Source organism: Pezoporus occidentalis, unplaced genomic scaffold (assembly GCF_034315485.1).
Source record: "Pezoporus occidentalis ecotype Australia unplaced genomic scaffold, CSIRO_AGI_Poc_V1 ctg46, whole genome shotgun sequence".
In the NCBI taxonomy this organism is placed as follows: Eukaryota; Metazoa; Chordata; class Aves; order Psittaciformes; family Psittacidae; genus Pezoporus; species Pezoporus occidentalis.
Window position 1 is genome coordinate 1,360,628 of NW_026915791.1, and position 24,437 is coordinate 1,385,064.

The 24,437-nt window shown below is 42.2% G+C and overlaps 1 protein-coding gene across 1 annotated transcript in view; it reads left to right on the top strand.

Moving 5' to 3' along the window:
- MDGA2 (MAM domain containing glycosylphosphatidylinositol anchor 2) overlaps nt 1-24,437 on the top strand; it is a 263,922-nt gene that overhangs the window by 122,402 nt on the left and 117,083 nt on the right. Inside the window, exons 7-8 of the mRNA XM_062635604.1 lie at nt 6,305-6,634; nt 20,743-21,036. Of these exons, the coding sequence (XP_062491588.1) occupies nt 6,305-6,634; nt 20,743-21,036 (624 nt within the window). The remainder of the gene's footprint in view (nt 1-6,304; nt 6,635-20,742; nt 21,037-24,437) is intronic.

Below are 24,437 nucleotides of genomic sequence, written 5' to 3' on the forward strand. Positions count from 1 at the left end.
TATTTATGTAGTTACACTAGTTTTTAATGTTCTCCTTATGACCCAATCTAGGTGCACCCTGCCTGCTCTCTGAGCAGGTGTATATTCTGCTGGAGAGAGTTCTTTTATCCAAAAACATCAAATAGCATTATTTGCTGCAATTGCAGGTGAAGCTAGCTCTATGCAGAGCTTTTGGGTAATTTTATTTGATGTTAGACTGACTTTTGAATTTTGAGCAAAGCGTTCAGACTGCCTTTCAGACTAAGAAAGTTTCTGTATCTCAGCAGTGGACCAAGCAGTTACAGGGTTATGGAGATGAGCCATAAGGTAAGAGAGGCTTCCCTCCTAGAGGAGAAATAAAACAGTATGATGACCTTGGCAGACCTTGTGGTTACCTGTCAGCCAAGAAAGAATCTGAGTAACAGAGTACAAAATAAATGCAGCAGCACTGTGGGCAAACTAGTGAGACTTTGAGTATTTTATTAAAAATAATGTGGGCTTGTGCTATGCAGAAGATGTGGAGGGATTGGAGGGATCTATCCCATCTATTTTCTTTTCATCCATTTTGTTATTTCTGTAAAAGAAGAAGGTGAAGCCTATGGCAAGACACAAGGTGGTCACTCTAGGAGTTTCTAGGTCCTACAAACTGGCTGGAGAGCAAAGCACAAGTTGGTGTATTTCCAGTTTTGGTTTTCGGGGGGTTTATTGCTTTTTCAGGTTCCAAGAATGACTGGGGAGGGTGGCTACTTTTACTGAAAAACATGGAATTGTGCCTTGATTTGGTCTCTATGGTGGATCTTCTGTTTTAGAATTAGGCTAGAAGACTGTAATACTAAATGATCTCTTTGTTATTTTCCTTTCAAAACCTTTGTTGGATGACAAAAGAAATTTGAGTTTTCAGTGTTCCTTATACACAAAATAGTGTCAAAACTTATTTTACTGTAACAGAATTAAGTTTAAAAGACTGCACTGTGATATTCACCAATGACAAAGATATCTTGGACAGTTGTTAAATTGTCTTTACCCAGCTTAGCTCCTTGATAATACAGTTAAAGGCAATATCCTGTAGAACACTGAAGACGAAGCAGCTTTGTTGCCTATGGCCAAAATAAAGACTTTGGAGCTTATGATAAGACCTTTTTTTTTTTTTTTTGCTTCAATGGATGTGATAGTGGTATACATGTTAATGAAGAAAGAAATATCAGAGAAGGTTTTCCCGAGTCTTTCTTCAGTGAGAATGACTTTTTATTTAGTACAGAGATCTATTTATGCTGAGCTTTCACATAAAGATAAATAAACTGGGCAATAGGGACTGCACTGCAGTTTCCAAGGTGTGGTACCTGAGCAGATTCCTTTGTTTCATACATTCATTCACTTAATCATTCAGACAAATGACTGTGAAACCTGGCCTTGTCTGACACAGGGTGCATTTGAAACCCAGACTCTCTCTCAATGGTTTTGGAGGATCCTGAAAGACAGCTGGATCTGGAGGTGAAGGTATTTGCACTTGCTTGATAAAATGCCAGTGCTGGGTGCCTAGAAACAAGTGACATGCTGGATGCTGAGTTTAGCAAACCTCCAAAACATACTTGGGGTGCTCCAAGGCACAGGCAGGTCTTTATGTCTGCATGGCAGATTCAGGTGACATTCTTACCTTGTTCAGTGGGAACTGCTGAAAACAAAATCACTCATTAGTCTTAGCAAAATGTGAAGGGGAGCAATCAAAATTAGGCAAAGCTTCTTCTGGTGAGTGCACAGAGGCTGGACCTCATGTGGTATCCAGCTGCTCAGTCAAGGTTAAAATCAGTAATTTGCACAGATCTGCTACTTAGTGTTGCTGTGGCTGCACACAGATACAAACATCAGCAAACACAAAGCCAAGCATTCCTCAGTGCTCTATGTCAGCTTCAGAATCAGCCAATGGCCAATAGTTATTATGACCAAACATGCAAATAGCACTGCAGTTACTTTATTCTGTTAATGGTGTTTAATGCCATTCATATGTCATGAAATGTCCATTGGCAAAAATACGAACATTCTAATGCTTTAAAGGAAGATCTGGAGTTGAATCAGGGTAGGGATGGGATGATACAGCTTAACCTGATGAATACAAATAGATGTTAGTTGAGATAATTAAATGCATTTTATTACTTTGAAATGTAATTAATGGGGGAGGGCAAAGACAGTTTTGTGAGGAATTTGAGGACAATAATTGTTTCATCTTTGTTTATTCGAACAAATCATAGTTCTTTGGGGCCTCTTTGGAGAAAGACTGGCACTTTCCTGAGTCTCAGAGCACAGTTACAGACTTATTTGCATGTTTGCTGCCATTTTTTGCCCCTGTATGTTGATTATGTTCTGAAATCTCTGTTGGGAAGCAGCTGTGGTTAGCATCTGCAGCACCATCTCACACATTTTTTTGGTTAACCTTGTGTCTCTTTCAGTCACTATATCTAACCCCATGGAAAACTTCAAATGCTGTCTCAAATGTAACTGATAATACAGTGAAAAGCGAGAGTCAGAATCCATTGCAGATTTCAATATACTTGATAGTATGTAGGGGTATGGCTGGAAATTATGGTCCAAGTACTTACAGATGGGGATAATTCAAACCATTGTTTTATGGAGATTGAGCGTGAATGCAAACCTGTGTGAAGAATGCATAGAGAAATCACTTTTCTATTACCAGGTTCAACTCAGGTGTTCCCAAGAGGTCACACACAATGTAAATCAGTCAGGTCTAAGTCTTTTTGGAGACCACGTCTAGCGTATGTGTTTCTAAGACTACACCTAGCCTGCAAGAAACAGCTTTGTCTTCCCAAGCCTGCTGCAGGCAGTCACTCTGGAGAGGTCTGCTGACCCCAGGTCATTTTGTCAAGGGCAATCCTTCTGGTTCTGGATCTGAGACTAGCTTAACTGGGCCTTTCATTGCCATAATAACCATTTGTTCAAAGATCTGAGCAGGGTCACCCCAGCACGTCCTGTCTCTGGATCATCCACTGTCCTGACCTGCTACAGCGTAATCTGACCGCCAAAGAATTGTGCAGAGCATACACCTGAGCTAAGTATTTTTCCATACATCCAAATAAAAGGAGTTCAGAGGAGAACTGAGAACTCAGGAAGTTTCCAGAACTTCTGAAATGAAGGAACAAGTCACTTTGCTCTATTCCTTTTCTTCCTCCATTCCCCCAAACCAGACCTCTTAGTGACTCTGAAGACATCTGAACATGCACCCTTTATCTTAGCTTGCAGACAGTATTGTAACAATAATTGTAACAAAGGACAGATGAAAGTTGATGTGACTTTTCCATTAGACCTTTTTGTTTATTTATAGGACTGCTGAAATGTCTGTGTGAGCACTCAAAACAAATAAGAAATAATCAGAAATAAAAATAGTTTATTGAGGTTACTAGCAACTAATTCTGGTTTAAATGTGCCGCTCATCATGCCTATCAAGCTGTGGGGTTTATTTCCCTGTCTGAAAGCTATTTCCATAATATATTTATTGGTGTTTGTGTATCTAAGCATAGTTTATTCTTCCATTTTCAAATAAAAAAGTTCAGCTCAACTTTCAAAGTTACTTGCTGTGGCTGTTTCCAGCTGTCTTATAATGTATGGTTCGTCTTTGTGAATGTTTGTTCTGCTTCCTGGGGATCCAGCTGCAGCTTTTAAAAGGGAGCGAGATGCGCTTGGTGAAGACTAGTGCATTCTGGTGCAAAAATTTAATCTTAATAAAATTCAGGACACTTTCTTAACTAAATGAAATAATAAATTTTTAAGAACATATCAACAACTTGGATTCTTGAATACATGGTTACAACTGAATAGCAGCACCCAGACAAGTTTCTTTAATGCCATACCTAATCAGTACAACAAATACAGCATTTTTTCATTCTCTGATAAAAAGAGCTGGCTTCCACAGTGGAAGAAGTTCCTCACACCATATGTAAGGGGCTGTCTACAAGTAGCCCAATTTTATACTGTTTTCCCACATTGAAAAAAAACACTAATTATTAATTAAATGTTAATTCTTTTCAAACTTGTGAAAGCGCTGATTCAGCCTGGCATTTGTGAGCTCCAGAGAGCTGTTTTGTTCAACAAGCTATGTGCTAACAAAACTGAGTCTGAATTAGCATTTTCAGCACTCATAGAGCAAGGAGCTGATGCATTGTGCTTTCTTGCTTGGTGCCTCATACATCTATTTCCATTTGATGTTGTTACACTTTCTGTACACAGCAAGTGAAAAGTGCGTATTACTCAAAGTATGGGATCCAGGGGAATTTTCAGCTTATAGACTTTGCCATTTGTAACAGTATCAGACTTCATTTGCTGTAAGCATATAGATATCTGAGGACAAAAAGGAGTGCTGCACATGTGGGGCACTGTGCATGGATGGGGGCAGAGAGTGGGTGGGGGAAAAAAGGGCAATGAGGGAAACTCTTCAACAGAAGTCAGCATGACAACAAGAAATGATGGGCTTAAATTTGTCTTCAGTGCTTGCATTCAGCCTGGGTATTTGCTTGTAACATTTCTGACTGATATTTTCATTATGGAGCTTTCTGGTTGGAGATAGCATATATTTAACATGCATACATACTTACGCACATATATATATATATAGGGGGAGGGAGATCTTGTGATTGTATAAGTAGAATTTTGTATCAGTATATCAAAATATATGTGTATTTGAAAGATTTAATGGCAGATTCTGAAGCACTCTTCCAAAAATAAGTATCATAGCAACACTGCTTTAGAGCAGTCACTTTATTGATGTAAATGGTGGTAGTTTCTGGAGAGTTTTATGCTCATGTAAAGAGTGACAAGAAAAATCAGATGAGTTGCAGTATTATTTTGCTCTTGTCCAATAGATTGCTGAAGGAATGCTAATAAAAGATGTTGGTCTTGCTGGGAAGATGGTGGGAAGTAACATTTTCCGGAGTTGTTCTGCCCCTGCATGGGTATAGGTTACTCCTGAATGCTGGACCTGCATTTGAGATTGCCTCAAAAAATTCATTTGCCTTGGGGTTCCCATATGAAACATTGAGATTATCTTAACTCTGCTTGGCTGTGGGTTAGAGAATTTAGGAATTAATTAAGTTTGTATAGTAGGCTTGAATAGTTTTGGGTGGAGATAGAGGTCATTCAGATATACTGTGCTTCTCCAAATTATGTTATTCTCTCAGCTGTGTGTGCAACCTTCAGGTTTCTCCTGTGAGCATGGGATGGGTTTTCCTCATCTGGCAAGACCCAGCCAGGGAAGTGCAAGCAAGATGCTCGTGATGGACTCTGTGCTTGCATCTCACAAGAGCATCTTTTTGCCTTTTGCCATTGATCACTGCCCAGAAATGTACTTTCAGTCCCCTTACCTTTTAGAACTGGCAGCAGTTTCCCTGCCTAAATAAGGCAATGCAGTTGGCCACCAATGGTCTGCCATTTGGTGGGGTAGGGCAGTCAGCCTCTGGACAGCTGTGGGATGAAAGGAGTACTCCCAGCTGCAACAGGGAAGGAGCAGGTTATGTAAACCAGGGCAGGCTGTAGCCTCGGGCATGTGCTTGCCTATTCTCATTTAACCAGCTGGCACAGAGCTATTTTGCACGGCTGTGTTTGTTGCCAGACAGATTGGAGATGACACTACTGTTTGTATTAGTAGTTAGGTTGATATCTGTATTTTCTCCTTTCTCAGTGCTCTGATAGCACAGGGGTGAAGAAGGGCTTGTAAATATATCTCAAGACAGGTAACAAACACTGAAGGTTCATGAATTATTTTGGTTGCTCTTCAGTTGTCAGCAGCTCAGCCTCATTTAGGTGCTTTGACTTCCTATTTTTCATTTTGGAAATGATAGATACTTTAGCAATGTGATGGTATTTGATTAGATTTGATCCCACAAAAAATGAACCATGTGCTAAATGTGTGCTTTAGACGCTTCAGTGACTGCCCGAGCATCATTGCATGGAATGGGGTTGGAAGGGACCTTAAAGCTCATACAGTTCCAACCCCACTGCTATGGGCAGGGACACCTTCCACTAGACCAGATTGCTCAAAGCCCTGTCCAGCCTGGCCTTCAACACTGCCAGGGATTGGGTGTTCAAAGCTTCTCTGAGAAACTTGTGCCAGTGCCCCACCACCCTTATTGTAGAAAATTTCCTCCTTATATCTAAGGTGTATGTCCCTGCTTTTAGTTAACAAGCATTACCCCTTGTCCTATTGCTACAGACCCTAGTAAAATCATATGTAGGCATAAAGTGAAACGTAAGTCTTTGCAAAGTTTGAATATGCATAAATCATAGTTTATTATAGTAAACTTTTTTTATTATTATTTCTTAGCCTTAAAAAAAGGACGGTTTTGGATTACCCCTGACCCATATCACAAAGATGACAACATCCAGATTGGGCGAGAGGTGAAAATCTCCTGCCAGGTGGAAGCCATCCCATCTGAAGAACTTACATTCAGCTGGTTTAAGAATGGACGTCCCTTGAGAAGCTCTGAAAGGATGGTTATTACACAGACTGACCCCGATGTTTCACCAGGCACCACAAACCTGGACATTATTGACTTGAAATTCACTGACTTTGGGACATACACGTGTGTTGCGTCTCTGAAAGGAGGTGGCATATCAGATATCAGCATTGATGTCAACATCTCCAGCAGTACAGGTAAAGAGGCTTTCTTTCATATCAGTTTAACTTGGATATAGGCAGCCTATGCCTTTCTCAGGGAAAAAGGGTGTATACACAGAACACTTCTCACCACAAGGATATCCAAGCAGTTCCTAGATCAAGGGGCTGAGCTGCTTTGATTAAAGGACAGAAACCTGAAAGTGGCATTTAGCGCACTCTCCCAAGAACACGCTAGTGTCTGATTTACCCAGACATGTTCTCTTTTACTGTCAGAAAAGTTATTACTTCTATGAAAGGGTTTGGCTTTCATTTAAGACTTCAAAAAGGACTTTGGCCTTTATTTAAGTCTTCAAGTCATCCAGAGTAATGAAAAATAGATAGTAGGAAATTACAAGGAGAAACAGGAGGGTGCTGTGTTAACCAAGCGGAATCCCTCCAACCACAGGAAGTACCAAGCATGGAGGAAGGAGCTCTTTTTTCTTAAAGATTACGTATTACATGTTGGTGAGTCATGCTATTCCCAGTAGGCAGAAAGTTTAAGGTATCTATTACTTGAATTTCCAGATCAGTGATTGAAATGTCTCTCTCTTTGATGAGCTAGAGCCTTGGCTATTGCTTTGACTGATAATATTTTGTGCTATGGAGTAGGAATGTGTAATGCAGAGGTAATTGCCTGCTTGTCTTTACCTTGTTACTAATCTATTGGTTTGTAACCAATAGATTTCATTGACTTTTTCCCCCAGTAGTTGACTTTAATAACTGAGGTAGTGCATGTTAATAAAATTAACAAGAAAACATTCTGAATGCAGAATTTCTTTTCTGTCAAGAATTAGTTACAACCAAGAAGAAACAAGTTGTTGCTGGTTAATTTCTATAGAGAAGAATTAAAAAAAAAAATAAAATTCTTTTTTCAGAATAGTGTCAGTATTATATCTAGTATCCAAATTGTCTTTTATATGAAGCATTGCTGTGCTTTTCCTCAGATTGTGCTTGTTATTCACTGGGATGAGGCACGCTGTGCATGTCGTTTAGAAAATGACAAAGAACACATTGGAAAGCATTTTTATGGCATAGAAGAAAAATGTTTAATAGACACCTTCTAACCCCTTTTTACCACACACATTCAAGTATATGCTTTCTACTTTTTCAAAAAGATTAAATGAACACTTTTGCCTCAAAGACTATATCCAGAGTTCCGTTCTCCAAATTTTACATCACTAATACTTTGCAAGTACATGTCACATCTAAACAGCTCTCTTATGACTTTCATGGTAAATTATCATTTACATTTTAAAGAAGATCCTGCGGTCCATCTTCAGTATGATATCCCACTTGAGCACCACATCACTTCTGACATGAATCTGGAGGGTTTGCCCACTTAAAGGGTTTCATGAAGAACGTTATATACAACAGGGAGATGAAGCAGGACTGACCTCTGGTTTGGATAGAAGCCTGGGAAGTATAGTCATGTGATTGAGTTAGAGGCCGCTTAAGTAAAATGGACTTGTGTAAGCCCATGGCACTGGATAGGAGGTATCTGAGGGAAGTAACTGGTGTCACTTTAAGGCTACTTTATTATTTTAAAAGTCATAGTGACCTAAGGAGATCCAACAAAGACTGGAAAAAATGAAATTTTATCTTCCAAGAAGGGAAGAAGGAGATGCATGGGAGTACAGGCCAGTCGTCCCCACTTTAGTGCCTGGGAAGGTCATGGAGAATGTTGTCCTAGAAAGCATGTCAACCGATGTGAAGGATCAGGGAGTGACTGGAAGCAGCCAGCATGGATTGTCAAAAGTGAACTGAGCCTGACCCAGCCTGTTTGCCTGCTGAGATAAAGAAGACTGTCTCTGTGGGCACAGGGAGGGAAAGGAAAGCTGCTTGCCTTGACTTTTGTGAAGTCTTCAGCACAGTCTTTTATAGCATTTTTATAACCAAACTGGTGAAACATCATTTGGAGAGGTGGACTGGGCATGAAGTGTGTATGGAAAACAAGGTGCAAAGAGTTGAATTCACTGATAAAGAGTCAAAAATTGTCTGTATAAGTGAACAAGCAGTCAACATTTACACAGTTCACTTTTGCTGTGTTCCACCCTGAAACATGAAGTATACATATGCAGACCTTGAGAGACAGGAGGAAAATATTAAATACATTTAGTTTAGTTAGTTCCTATTTTATTATTTGCTGCTTATTTTCTATTTGTGTTACTGTTCAGGGAACCTTGAATATTTTACTTATTTTTGGTAAATTTTGTAAGTATAAATCAGAATGATTTATTTTGCTGAAATGATTTTGTGCAATTTTATGGGCTTTCAATGAACTTCAGAATGACTGTGTTGGAGTAATGTAATAAGCTTGGGGTGTTGTGGAGGGCTGTTGCAGTGGTACAGGCAGGAGCTGCCTAGCTAGTGAGCAGCTCTGTGGCATTCCAGTAGGCAGTGAGTGGACATGAGCAGCAGCAATGGGGGCTGATGAATAGTATGTCCAGTTTTGGACTCCTGATGCAGGAGAGGCTTCAGCAAACTGGGGCAAGTCCTGCAAACACCATGAAGTTGATCATGAGCGGCCGGGGCTTGATGGCTTATCCAGACTAGAGAAGAGGCAGCCCTGGGGTACCTAACAGCAGCTGTCCCCTGCCTACAAGGGAAATATCAAGAGGATGGAACTGGGCTCTTTGCGACAATGTGTAATGGGAAGGTGAGAGGCAACAGGCATGAGTTGAAGTTCAGGCTGAATATAAGGAGCAAGTGTTTCTCATCCAAGTGGGAGAATAGAGACGTTGTGGGATCCCCATCCTAGGAGGTTTTGAAGACCTCATAAAGCCCTGAGCAGCCTGGTCTGACCTCTATCTGGCCATGCTTTGAGATGGGGCTTGGACTAGAGACCTCCTGAGCGGGAGCTCAGTTCTTGCCTCAGTTATCCCGTAAAGACTGTAAGAGTGGAAACGCTAATCAGTGAATTCATGGACAAGGGAACAGCCTGTCTTTTGACCAAAAGAAACTTGTTCTTCATGCGTATTAATGCACATCTTACAGGTGAAGAACTGAGAGGATAAGAGCTGAGTTTGGCATGATGGATGGCAGTGGCATGCAAACTTTGTTACCTGATTGTCAGGGTGAAGTGGACAGTGACATTTGTGCAGTCATGCGTTGTCCATCTGGCAGACAGTAACTGCTACATTGTCTGTACTTGCTGGGGAATCATTTGGGAAATTGATGGGATTTATTGGAAACATCCATTAGATGGCTGTACCTATAATCTCATCACAGTTTCTGCAGGCAGTGATGAATTATGTCAGCTCTCAAATTTACTGTCCTGTGATGCTCAGGAAAATCAGAACAGGGGAAGAAAAACAGCATTTAGGATCAGCCTTATTTAGCACCTTAAAAGAAATTCTGCCTATTGCGTGACTTTGTTACCTGATTAAGTGGAAGCTGAAATAGTTTCTCTGTGCTATTGAAGGTCATTACTGACTCATCAAGATTCAGTACTGCTGTGGTAATTATGAACATAAGGCCTAGGCACTAACATGTTTTCCAAATGCCAGGACTTGCACAGACATATTAATATCATGCTATGTGTCTATTTGCTGGGTCTGGGGAGAATTCTTTCTTCCTGACTTGCATGAGGTTCCTCTTGGGATCCCCAAGTGAAGCAGGAGGGACTGTCACCTCATAAGGAGGGGTTGAGATGGTTAGGTCTCCTCTGTCCCTTCAGCAGATTAGAAAGGGATATGTGGCTGTGCAAGAGACATGCCAACCTCTTGAAATACTGGGCATTGCACTTGTTTAGCAGGAACGTTGTTTCTTTGACATTTTGTACTTTCAGAAGGAAAGGCATAGATTTGTGTCCTGAGTATCTTATATAAATGGACCTGAAGTAATCCCCTAGCAGCCCTCCCCTTGCCCCATCTCCGTAAAGTAGGTCACTGAATAGTGGAAATGAGAACTCAAATGTTGAATTTTTGCCCTATAAAAACCCTGTCATCCATAAAACCAACCCTTGGCAAATGTTACTTAAAGGCAGAATGGCTCTTCTGTCTGTGTGTGCATGTCACGGGTAGTCTGAAGGCAGAAGATGTTAAAACAGCAACAAAAAACCCACAGTATAATAGGCTCATGGTAAGCGAAAAAGAGAGGGGGATCACAAAAGTGTGTTAGTCTTTGTAAACGATCTTTTTCTCTGCCTTAAATATGGTATTCAAAGCAGGAAGAATATGGCTTTAGGTGATGTATGGTTTGCTTTGTTCAGTATGGCTTCTTATGCTATCTTTATCTCCCTAAAATCAGCATCAGTACAGTAAAAGATGTAACATCTGTCACTGCTGGCTTATTCTCTTTTCATCTTCCACCTGGAGGTAGTATTGTGCAGTGAAGCGAGTTGTTATTTCAGGGGCGTTATTTTACTTTATTCTCTGACTGCACTGCTCTGAATTGCTAACAGGAGGGATGGATGGGGGAGATGCCCAAGAGTCTTGACTGCAGGTGGTGGTGATCCTTCTTTTCCTAAGAGTCCTTTCTACTGCTTCACTCTTATCCAGTGTGGGCACAACTAGATGCCCTGCATGGCAAATATGTGAACTGCATTCTTCATCTCTGGGTGAACCTAAAGATGTGTTGAGTGTGTACCACCCTGGGTACTCCGAGTTAGGCACATCACAGAGGGGGAACATGACTTTGGGCATGAGCACAGAGCAGGCTGGTGGCCTTGTGATCTCATGTTCCACCTCCAGAGCTAGTCACATCAACAAATGGATTTAGTTTTGCAGAAATTCTGCCAGAGACAGAGAAATTCTTGAGGAACTAGCATATATGAAGCTGTGTATCCTGTCTGCAGTATAAGAGGGCTTCCCCGTTAAGCTAATCAGCTATCTATTAAGTAATGAGCCATGACAAGTGCAAGGGCCTACACCTGGGTCAAAGCAATCCCAGGCACAGCTACAGGTTGGGCAGAGAAGAGATTCAGAGCAGCCCTGCGGAGAAGGACTTGGGGGTGTTGGTTGATGAGAAACTTTACATGAGCCAGCAGTGTGCGCTCGCAGCCCAGAAAGCCAACCGTATCCTGGGCTGCATCAAAAGGAGCGTGACCAGCAGGTCGAAGGAGGTGATCCTGCCCCTCTACTCTGCTCTGGTTTAGTATGAGGTGCCCCTGCCCATGGCAGAAGGTTAGAACTAGATGATCTTAAGGTCCTTTCCAACCCTAAATATTCTATGATTCTATGATTCTAAGTAAATGTCCAGGCTGATATGTTGGGACATGTGGCTTTGATCTGTATCTGAAATATATGTCTTGTGGTTGTCTTGTTCCTCCTTTGATGAAACATAAGAGACCTTCATTTTAGCTCTAAATGTTTATTAAAATCACAGTGCTGCCTCTTTGCATAATAAAAAAAATGGTTTTTAGAAAATAATTAGTGATCCAATTAAGATATTTGTAAACCTGATACACTGTCCAGAGTGATCCTTCACGGGCAACCCTGAGACGTATCAGAAAATAGACAGATGTTCCATTATTACAGTAAGTTGGTTATTTTTGTTGGTCGCTATCTTTGGAGCTTGTCTTTGAAAAGAATAGGTGAACAGAAGGGGCAGATAAATGCTGGATTTTGTTAAAAGGCTTTTCTTTTATAGTTCTATTTTAGTATTTAATGTGCAGAGATTTTTCTTTTTAATTCTATCTTTGGGAGCTGCCATCCCTTGCCATCACAGAGCCTGGGCCATGACTGGCTGTAGGGAGGGGTTGAGGACCGGCAACATTCTGCTCTGCAGCTCCTTCCCTCCCCACCACCTGGGTTTTCCTCCCAGGAAATCTGATTCCTCCAGGATGCATTCATCCACTGTGGAATGACTTCAATGGGTTTCTGGGAGCAGACACCCTCTTTATTGCCCATGTTTTGCAGTCTCTTTATTCTTCCCTGGAAGGCTGTGGAGTTGGCTTATCTTCTCACATTGCATATGGCTGATGGAACTCCTCAGCATGACTCCTGTGAGATCACTGAAAACTAATTTGGCTAAATTGCTGCTGGCTGTGTACGTTCTGGGTTTAAAATGTTCCTTTTTAGAGTCTGCAAAGTAAGGTGGTATTTTAAGTTATTAAAAGTATATTGAGCTAAAAGTACTGATTCATAGAATCAGAATCATGGAATGGTTTGGGTTGGAAGGAACCTTAAAGACCATCTAGTTCCAGCCGACTGCCATGGGCAAGGACATCTTTCACTAGACCAGGTTGCTCAAAGCCCCATCCTACCTAGCCTTGAACACTTCCGTGGATGTGGCAGCCACAGCTTCTCTGGGAGATCTATTCCAAGAAGTTGTGGATGGCCCAACTTAAGTTATGGGTGCTCCAACTGATTCTGGAATTATTCTACTGTTTAAGCAGATATCTTGTCTAAGCCCCTGACATGAAATCTGTAGTTCATGTCTCCACTTGCTGTTAGAAGAGTCTTGTGCACAAGAAAACATGGGCTGCAGTGCTCTTTCTTCTTCTTTGCATATGTGCAGGAAAACTCACAGGCAACTAGAACAATAAGAAAAGAAAGCAACCTTGAAATCAAAACATGATTTTCTTACAGGTCTCTTGATCTACCTTCAACATGAACAACTAGTTAAATCCTCTTTCATGGTGGTGGAAGACCATGGAAAGGTTAAAGTAAATTCCCTTGACCTTAACTGATTTTTCAATCGTCTGTCTGGATCTGCAAGTCTCCCCCGATGCTCTTGTTTTCTTGCCACTGGAGACTCTGTCAGCATATGCTCCCTGGTATTCCCCAACACTTCTAAAAGTAACACACATTAAGTATGCTGAGCAGTTTTATCTCTGTTTACAGAGATGTATAGAGAACCTGAATAATTATAACTTGCTACCCTTCAAAGGCTATATAATAGTGATAAAATACACTCTATACCAGCTCAGCTTCCTACATCACAGCTCAGTCTGTCCTGTCTTAGCCAACCCCTCCATCATATAAGGAGTATGAATCATGAACAGGGACTGAAATGCATGTCTTGGGCAGAGGATGATTAATACTGGAGATTCAGACCTTCAGAGTCATACATATTAGACAAGAAGAATACACAAATAACTTCACCTCTGTCTCCTCACCACTACAGCATAGATGCTTTAATATTCTGTTTAAATTACTTGAACAATGTGACTTCCAACACTTCTTTTGGGAGATTATCTCTAAGTAATCTCCAGTATGGATTATTTCTTGATATGCAGTTGAAAGACTCCTTTGCTCCTCTTTATCCTATAATTACTAGTTATTACCATTAGTCTATTTTAAGCAGCCTGATCACACTGGCCCATGGCCTCCCCATCACTGCTTGAACTGACAGTCTTTGCTTCAGGGCCACAGCTTTCCTTTCTGCCTTTTTAAGGCTCCCAGGGAAACACAGAAGTGACAGCAGCCCTTACTTCACCAATGCTATCTGTAATCTGCAGTAAAGAGCTCAGGAGTCATACTGTCTTCCCCAAGCCTACTATGGTGTCACCACTTCTGGGGGCTGCTTGTCCTTCTCACACTGGTTACCTTGGGCTGAAAGGGACCCTTAAAGTCCGTGTAGTCCAACATCTTGCAAATGAGCAGGGGCATCAAGTAGATCACGTTGTGCAGAGCCCCTGTAGCCCCTTTGAATGATATCTCTAAACAGATTCTTGCCTCTGCCATTGCCTCTTTCTCATTTAATTAAGCTATCTGGAAGTTCAAAACAGGGACTTAACCCATCAGGACTTCAAAGATCTTGAGAAGACTAGAACTAGAACTAGGTTGTGTGTACCCAGATTACACAGTGAATAAATGTATTAGGCTCATGCACTTTGGCTTTTTCTTTGAAATAGCTACTTTGGTCCAGTCCTCATTCTCCTGTAGACACAGTGCCTGTGCTGGATCGAGGATCCTATGGAATTACAGTAGAGCTACCACACAAGATCAGATGAAAGTGTCTAGTCCAGTTTGCTATCTCCAGTAACAGACAGACACATTTACCTAGGGAGCAGTTCAGCAAAAACAGGACAAGAATACAGTGATACCTTCTGCCATCTGACCCGGTGAGCCAGCAACTTACAGAGGCAAAGGTTGTCTCAGACCATTTTATTTAAGAGCCAGGAGTGGACATATATCAACAGACATATATCTTCTGCATGTGCCACTGCCAGTTTCAAAAAATAATAGTATGAGTTTTTGAAGGAGGTACTAGCACTTTTCTTTTTCAAGAAAATCTGCTTTAGGAAACAGATTTAACTGCTAAGAGTTAAATTCCTCCACTACTTGCTTAGCACTTCTTGCTTGGCTGCCACCTGCTTCTGGTTGTCCCACTTGCAGCACCTTTGCTAACATACCCTTGTTTGTGCACGTTTGCTCTTGCACCTTTGCTCATGTTCTTCAGCTTGTGTGCCCTTGTTCACCCACCTTTGCTCATTCATCTTTGCTTGTGCACCCTTGTGGTAAGTGATAGGACAAGAGGAAACAGCCTCAAATTGTGCCAGGGGAGGTTTAAATTGGATATGAGGAAAAATGTCTTCACCAAAAGGATTGTCAGACATTGGAACACACTGCCTGGGGAAGTGGTTGAGTCACCATCCTTGGAGGTGTTTAAAAGATTGGCTCTTAGAAACATGGCTTAGTAGTGGACTTGGCAATGCTGAGTTAATGGTTGGATCTGAAAAGTCTTTTCCAACCTAAACAATTCTGTGATTCTGTTTCTATACCTTTGCTCACACAGACTTGCTTTCCTCCACAGCAGGCTCAGCCACCTGGTCCTGGGGCCTCCCTACATCTTCAGTCATAGTAAAGGAAGAAAAATACCAGATTATTAATTTCTCCTCCATTCTCTAATTCCCCCTTCCTTGTCTTCCTGATTTCTCTGTGGCCATTGCATTGATTTGAGTTTCTTTTGTGGCTATTTTCAGCTTTATTGCTTATGAAAACAAGTCACACACAATCAGGCTGCCAGTGCCTGTTAGTTAGTGCGTCGCAAGTCCCCAAACCCACTGATATTTTTTGACCCTGTAGCTAATTTAAGCCAAATTTGACAGCAACATAGACATCTTGGAGTTAATTAAGTGCCTGCAAGTTTGTGAAAATAAATAGGTAGGTATAAAAAAGGGAAACCCTGCAATAAAACCCTCCCTGAGCAAAATTAAGTGTTGTCCTTCTTCCTAATAAGACAGTAGAGAATCAGCATCTGAGTTAAGGGGGGACCCATGGCCATAACCTCTGTGTTGGGGGCAGAGAAATAAATTGTGAGAGCTCACTGTCTTGAGCACTGTCAGTCAAATGTATGCATGAAAGCTGCAGCTAGGTTTCTTTTTTACGGCCTTGCCCATGAAATGATTTGTTTTAATAGATGGCCTTGTCCCTCCTCTCTCCTTCCCTGTTTCCAGTAACAAGAACATCAATAAATACAGTAAACCATAGTAATACACTGGATGGCTTGCAATGTGGGAAATGCTGGTTGTGTTGCAAAATGCCAAAGGAGAAGATGAATCAGGTTATTTTAAGGTATCTTTCCATCTGAGGTACTGATACAGCCTATCTTATCAGCCTGCCTGCAGACCTCAGAATCTCTGGTCCTTATCTTTGCAGTGTACAGTTTTGCAGTACTGTTATCTCTATTATTCAGAAAGAAAATTGAGTTAAATGGGGGGGTAAATTACTAGCTCACAGTTGCACAGGACCTTTTTGGTATGCATCTTTTTTTCTTTTTTTTTTTTTTTTTATCCCCCCCAAGATGCATCCTGTGCCATTCACTCTCCTTTCTTTCCAATGCCTCCAGAAGCTGAATGCAACCATAAGAAGCAGTGTGTATTTTTTCTAGATTTCTTCCCTATATGATTCATAGTTTGAGTGTACAAATTTCTGAATTTCCCCTGCCCTTTGATCTGAGATGTTTCCTGCAGCTGGCAGGCTCCTGCAGCTGGAGCTTGGGGCTGGTGCTTTTTTCCATCCCCACAGTGCAGCTCCATGGGACACAAGTCTTCGTGAGCCTTCAGTTGCAATCATACATCTCTATCTGCCTTCCTCTCTAGGTTCACCTCATGGACACACTAAATCTGTCTGTTTATTCCTCACATGACTACCTGTGCCAGTGCTGCACCACCCTCACAGGAAAGAACTTCATAATATCTAAATCTACCCTCTGTCAGTTTAAAGCCATTCCCCCTTGTCCTGTCCCTACATGCCCTTGTCAAAAGCCCCTCTCCAGATTTCTTGTCAGCCTCTTTAGGCACTGGAAGCTGCTCTAAAATTCCCCAGAGCCATCTCTTCTCCAGGCTGAACAATCCCAGCTCTTTCAGCCTGTCTCCATAGCAGAGGTGCTACAGCCCTCTGAGCATCTTAGTGGCCTCCATGGGACTCACTCCAACAGCTCCACATCCTTCTTATGTTGGGGGCCCCAGAGGTGGACGCAGTGCTGCAGGTAGAGTCTCACAAGAGCAGAGTGGAAGGGAAGACTCACCTCCCTTTTCCATTCCTGTTTCAAGAGCAGGTTTGGGTCAGCCTCCGCACGTGAAGCTGGCTTTGCTTCTTCCTCACTCATCATTTGTCTCACTTCCATCAGGTGTTGCCTTCAATAGGCAGGGCAGCAGTTGTGTGGGACCACTTGCTGTGTTGAAGGCAAGCCTTGTTCCTGGCTTAGTGCTTGCAATGAGAAGTTACAGCCCTTCTCATCCAGAAAGTGGGTGATTTCTGAGGCTAAGACAGGGGGTGATTTTGTAAATCAGACCTGCTGCTCTGATGTCTGTCTGGAAAAGATGGAGTCTGGAACAGGCTGCCAGCACAACATGTCCAGAAACAGGTCTACACAAACATTTATGTGGAAGGAAAACTCATGTCTTGGACCCATCTGGACCATGGGTTTGCAAGCAGGCCTGTAGGTAGCAGTGTAGGTTGGCACAGAGCAGATAGCACACCTTTTCCCTCTTGATAGCAGGTATTTTGTTTAAAGGCTGTGACCCTGTCATGGCCTCATGGTCCTCATAGTCAGTGAATCCCTGAGGCAGGGGAAGGTTGTGCTTCCCAGGGAGCTGGAGGTGCCAAAGGGCAGGGTGTGAGAGGAGAGCTATGAGGGAGCCTGCAGCATCTATACCAACTGGTACATGCTTTAATCAAAGCACATTCACAGCAGGGAGCAGGTACACTGCCCAGGAATGGAGGGACAAAGTAAATGTGTGTTTTACTGCTCCAGACAAGGCTTTGTAGTATTTGAGCTAAGCTGAAAACCCACAAGCCAGATGAGCTGGAAAAAAAAATGCTCAGAAGGAGGCTCTTTCCTGCAGACAGGCACTGCACGGTGTCTTTTCAAACCTTTCTCTCTAAACTGTATTTTACTTCTTGGAACAATACCTTTTTCCCAGTTTAGCCTGTGTTGTCATAGAACACTGCTTTAGAAACTGGCCCTTTGGTATCTACTTGATATGCTCACTTTCAGAATTCCCATCACAAGCACTTGGCTGGTGCAGGTCCAGCACGAGCACCATGTACTTCACAGCAAAAGCATGGGATTTAGAAATGAGGGAGAGGAAGGTGCACGCACTTGTGGAGGACTGCAGTCAGAATAGCTCAGAAAGCCACAGAGCAGCCTTCATCTGATCCCTCTGTCCCATCCCTCACCAGGGGCTTTTGGGCATCTCCTGCATTCTCTACAAGTTATCCATGTTCCCTGGCATTGGCCTGTGCTCAGGAACTGCTATGATACATGCAGGCATAAGTGAAAAATAAGAATGTTTTATTAATTTAGGGAATGTTTTATTAAGCAGTCTTTCTTTTTTTTTTTCTTCTTTTTTTCTTCTTTTACTTGAATTATAAAATAATTTTTCATTTACTCTCCTGTGGAAAAAGTTATTTCAGCTTTTACATGTCCCACCAGATTCAGAAGGAGCTATTAAAGCCTTCAAAACAGCTGAGAACAGCATTTTGGTACCTATGAAAGTCCCTGATTTAAGCTTTGATTCCTCACAGATTTGTCAGGTCTATAGACACAAGGTAAATCAGTGGAAAACTGGAACTATTTCTCACTGGTATGAGTCTGTGGTTTCTGTGTCTGGGGGCCTGAAAATAGCTTCTGATTATTTTTGCCTGTAGACAGGAGTTACAGTGCAGGCTGTATTTTGTCAGTCCTGGCATTCAAGGAAAGTAGTTGAGGGCAGGACAGCGTTGAGAGGTAATGCTCCTGTGAAGGAATGCTTTAAAGCAGAAAGCATCTTTCCCCATGACTCAGAACAAAGACCCATGACAGCTGAGTTTTCAGAAGGCACAAAAGGCAAGAGATGGTGGGCAATGTTTAAATCATCGTTTCCCACATTTTTACCCGCCACACAACAGCTTGTACCCCCTTAAGTAAGGGTCGATGGTGCCAAAGGCACCATGTGTGCTCTAGAGACAAGCAGCTTCAGAGACAGCATTTCTATTTGTGTTGCACTAAGAGAGGAGTAAGAAATTGGCTCTAAAACTAATATAGTGTTTGGTTTAAACCCAGTCAGCCACACAGTTTCTACTCCCCCCCCCCCTTTCTTTCTTTCACACCCCCCCCCCCCAACTCTCCACTCCCAGAGGGATGGGGAGGAGAATCGAAAGAATGTAACTCATGTAACTCCCATGGGTTGAGATAAGAACAGTTTAGTAACTAAGGTATAACACAAATCACTACTGCTACCACCAATAATAATAATGATAAGGGAAATAACAAGGGAAGAGAATACAATACCACCCGCTGAACAAGCCTGACCGAGCAGTGAGTGCTCTTCTGGGTAACTCTCAGTTACCTTCCCGAGCATGACGTGCTGTGGTATGGAATACCTCTTTGGTCAGTTTGGGTCAGGTGTCCTGTCTCTGCTTCCTCCCAGCTTCCCCTCCTCTCTGGCAGAGCATGAGACTCACAAAGTCCTATGGCCAGTCTAAACATTTGAGCAGTAACTAAAAGCATCAGTGTTATCAGCTCTGTTCCCAGGCCAAAAGTCAAAAACAGCGCTGCACCAGCCACTAAGAAGGCTAAAAAATGACTGCTACTGCTGAACCCAGGACATATAGGCATGATGAGATGGGAATGATAATTAGACATGGCAGAAACATTCTCGTCAGCCTGGCGGAGCTTGCAGTGCCCTCTAATTCTCAAAGCTGTCACCTAAATGGCTGAGACAGAGGGGCAACCTCTGATAAGACCAATGGTGGAAGCTCACTGTGATGCACATCAGGCTTTTGCCATGGTCCTGTGACATTTCTGCCTTTGCACAGCAGTGTCTCTTCCCTGGGGAGTAAGCTTTACTCAGTGCCGAGGACTGGCAGTTCAGAGCTGTGGCTGAGAGTTCAAGAGGCAGTGGGGCAATTAAAAGTCTTGCTCTTGCAAGACTGTGGAGATGAGAAAGGATGGGTCCTTGGGCATCACCAGCTTACTGTGCAGCAGTGCCAGGTATTCCTGCTCCAAAGGGTGCCTAACTTTTGCTGAAAGCAGTTGTTCACATGTCCAGCTGGATTTCTTAATGCAAAGCTCTGTGAAAAAAAAAAATAACCACTTTGATAAACCTCCTGTTGCCATCTGCGTTTTGGTTTCAGGTTTTGAATTCTGAACTGATTTCTGAATTGGTATGATTCTCCCCCATTATGTGGCCATTACAGGCTGGATAAAATCAGCAAGCAGTCTGTTATTGAAAAAGGGTTTTAGTGCCAAATGCTAATAAAAAGGAAAGCCATAGCTTGCAGTGACAAAGGGCTAGCTGTGACCAGTGGTCCAAATGCACTGATGTACACTGTAATGACATATTGGCATATATAATGACATATCTGAGACACACAGGGAGGTAAGTATGTTTCATAGCTGGGGTTGATGAATCTTACTTGAACAACTTCAAGCAGCTGAAAACTTTCTCTCATAGTAGCATTGCACAGTCTTCCAATGTATGTCAGGTTGGACAGGGCTTTGAGAAGCCTGGTCTACTAGAAGGTGTCCCTGCCCATGGCAGGGATTTGGAACTAGATGATGTTTAAGGTCCCTTCCAACCAAAAACATTCTGTGATTCTATGTAGTCGACATATACTGTCTGTGTATAAACTACTTCTTGATATGCAGCTATGACTGTAACAAGCAAGAAAGCCACCTGATGTCTCTGCAATGCTAATTGTTGAACTGTCTCTTTTTTTTTTCCTTTAAAGTCCCACCAAATTTGACTGTTCCTCAAGAAAAGTCACCCCTGGTCACCCGGGAAGGGGACACAATCGAACTGCAGTGCCAGGTAACAGGGAAGCCCAAGCCCATCATTCTCTGGTCCCGAGCAGACAAGGAGGTTGTGATGCCGGATGGAGCAATGCAAACGGAGAGCTACGATGGGATCCTGAGGATAGTGAACGTGTCCAGGGAAATGACAGGAACCTACAAGTGCCAGACCAGCCAGTATAATGGGTTTAATGTGAAGCCCAGAGAAGCTTTGGTACAGCTCATTGTACAGTGTAAGTAGACCCTTATTTTTTTTCCCCTGTGGTTTTGCTGAGCAAAAGAAGTTGATTTATTTCTACCCTAAATACACAGAAGGAAGTCTTATGGTCGTTACATTTTTCATGCTGTGTTGTTTGGCTCTCTAGTTCCCTGAGTCCATGATTATAATGTAAATGTACAAGTAAGAATTACGTAGGACCCCCATTTATATTAAAAAAAAAAAAAAAAAAAGGTGAGGTAGTCATTATTTTTCCAATGCCTAGCTTTAAGTTTCTTGACACAGGAACAAGCACAAGAGATAGGACAACGTGTTTCTGTAAATGCAGATCTGATACTGATCTCGTTTGTTGATATTATGTAAAACAAGAAGAAAAAAATGAGTGAAAGAGCTGTTCTGTCTTAGCTGATCTGCATGCAGATCTGCATTGTCTGCTCTGTCTTTGCAAACCAGCAGCATCAGGAATGGGAAGGAAAATATAAGAGGAAATAATTATTTTGCAAATGTTCAGTGTTTATTATTGGAAAATGAAAAGTCTGGTTTGATATGTTTTATGGGGAATAATGAGGCATTCTTTGTTGCTGTGTATCTGATAAAGTTGTTCACTAAATGAGTTTCATGTCTGTTGTATTGTTGGTACTTATTCTTACTTTTTTATAAAGTGACTTGTATAGCCCTCATTTATTCCAGTTTCAGATGCCCAAATATTGTGGCAGATTTGCTTTTTAGCAATGTTCTGTGCTCAGCACAACTGACCTTTTTTGGGGCCTCTAGGGATAAGATGCTGCAATGTACATAGTTATTACTAATAATCAACTGATTTGTTTTTTAACAAGGTCTGTTGTATAACAAATTATTTATGCGCTTGATTACTTGTTGTGATATTTGCAGTGCTTTCATCAGAGCTATTTACTGGTGTTCAGGCATAGCTTTTCATCAAAGCGTGCTACTGTCCCAAGCACCTACACGTGTATTGATGCAAACTGGAGCCTTCTTGCTTGGGCTTCTCCTTGTTGTGGGTTCATCTGCATTAGGACTGGCACCATCCTACCTGCACTGATGTATCTGAACTGGGAGCAGAGATGTCTGGCTCCCTCTCTAGAGGTTGCAGAAAATTGCTTGGATCTTAGATTATCCTGCAGAGAGGTCTTCCCCTAGAGCATAAAAGGAACATTGGGGTATTAGTTTCCTACAGAAGGCACTTTTAAAGCAGATGGATTGCTGTAGGGAAGATGGGCTCCTATACGAACAGGCTGGACCAGACATTATTCAGAGCTGTGGTAGCGCTAGGGAGAACTTACTCGCAAAAGAATTTTTACTCAGGTACACCTAGCATTACTAGTGTTTATGCCAATGATGGTTTTTATGGTTATCATCACTAGGACTACCTCTGACAACACACATTTTTGCTTTCAGATCTCCTATAACAAGCCATCATCATTGTAAGTGTTTAATTTTACCTGCACAGAAAAGGTGGTTTGCAGAAAGTGAACATCATGAAAAGACAGAAGGGCAGACTATAGGATATGTGGAGAGTCTATCCTGTAAATGGGCATGCCACCAGGGCATAGGTCATTGTCAGAGCTGGTAGAGCTTGTGGAACTGTGTCTTCGACACCACCCCCCCCCCCCCACCCCCCCCCCCCCCAGCATGAATGGTGCAAGAGGAGGGTCGATGCCGGAGAAAATACAGAGAGCAGCAGCAGAATTGCAGGGGTTTTCGGTTGCTTCAGTTGATCAGGTGTATTCACAGAGGCTGGATATGGTATGCTCTGGCTGCTGCAGCTTTGCTGGGACCTGTCTTTGCCATCTCTTGCAAACGTGAAAAACCCAAGAAAAGATTAATGCATACAGTTGTAACTTCAAGAAAATCCTTGTTGTGAATACTTGCAGTAATACTCCCAGCCTGTGGCTCTTGAGACATGGGGTTGGACAGCTCGGAAGACAGTAACAGCGTGGCTCATAAAAATGATTGACTGAAACTACTTCCTCATAGATCAGTGGTGATCTCAGCCATCACATCTGAACAGTGGTGGCTGAGAAAGGTGATAATGTGCAAGACTTTTTAATAGCTTGGACTGAAGATTGGCCTGTGTGATGGCTGCAGTCCTTCATGATCTTGAATGGCAGAGAGGAAACATGAATAATAAACTCAGTAAACGCTGATTTGCAGAGTCTCTGTGAATCTCTGAATAAGAACCATTGTACAGTGGAGGAATGGTTGTCATGAATAAGGAGGAGGGAAAGCGGCATCTCTCCTTTCCTGTCATGATTTGCTTTGAGAACTGGAGATTTTGTTTCTAGATGCATCAGTCCTCCATCTTAGCCATTTTGTTCATGTTCTTTTGTTGTCAGTGTACATCATCTTTTCCATATGTCTACAGAGTCCAGCATGATTATTACAGCATTCTAATTTGGGTTTTTTGTGATGATGTGTGGAGGATGGCCACATGGATCATGTGCAGGCTTCCTCAGGTAATTTAGTTCATGTATGTGGAGGGTGTTCCCGGTGAAGCAAGAGCTTCAGTAGGAAAGCCCTGGAGGTAAATCCAGTCCAGCAGTTCCAAACAGCAAAACCCCAAAGTGACATCTGGGGCAAGCTAGCCATCCCATCCCCACTGCCAAGAATTTCTTGTCTAAAGTTTTTAAAGATTTTCTTTTTTTCTTTCTAAAGTTGTTGGAGAGCTTCATGAGCCCAGAGGAGCCCTGTTTCATGTTTTCAGATAATAAAAGCAATTTTCAGCTTTGTTTTTTTAGTTGGGCTTTTTGTGTGTGTGTGTGTGTGTGTGGCTTTTTTGTGTTTTTTTTTTTGTTGATGTTTTTGTTGTTATTTTAAATCCTTAGAAGCTCGGTTCACTTGGGGATACTGGACGAACAAGTATTCAGAAGCACTCTTGACATGGCTCTGTATAACAGCTGTAATGTGTCCCACATTTTGCCCTGCAAGACTTCAGTTCGAGTCTTTCGCAGTCATAGAAACTCTTCTGATTATCCAGCGAGGTCTGTATCATTTATACTGGTCTCCATTTCAAAGCTTTTGAGCAGACACTGCTATTTTTCTCCTAAGGGAGGCAATCATGCATTTGTGTTACAGGAAGAGATGGTTGAGTCTGGTTTCTTGGGGAATATTTCCCAGGATGCGGACGAGGACTTCCCACCAGCTTTACTTCTTCAGGACCTAAGCTGGTCCTGATGGTCCCAGAGGGTGACTCCTGCTGACTTCCAAAGGCTGGTGGATGCACTGCTTGCACTGCTATTCCTTTGCATTATTTTACTGGTAGGAAAAAAGCTTCATTTTTATGTGTTTTTTGTATTGCATTAGGTGCAGCCATTTACATATTCTGAAAGAGATGAGAGAAACAACTTTAAAATGGTTATAACGAGCAGCAGTATAACAGGTATTTACAGATTTTTCTTT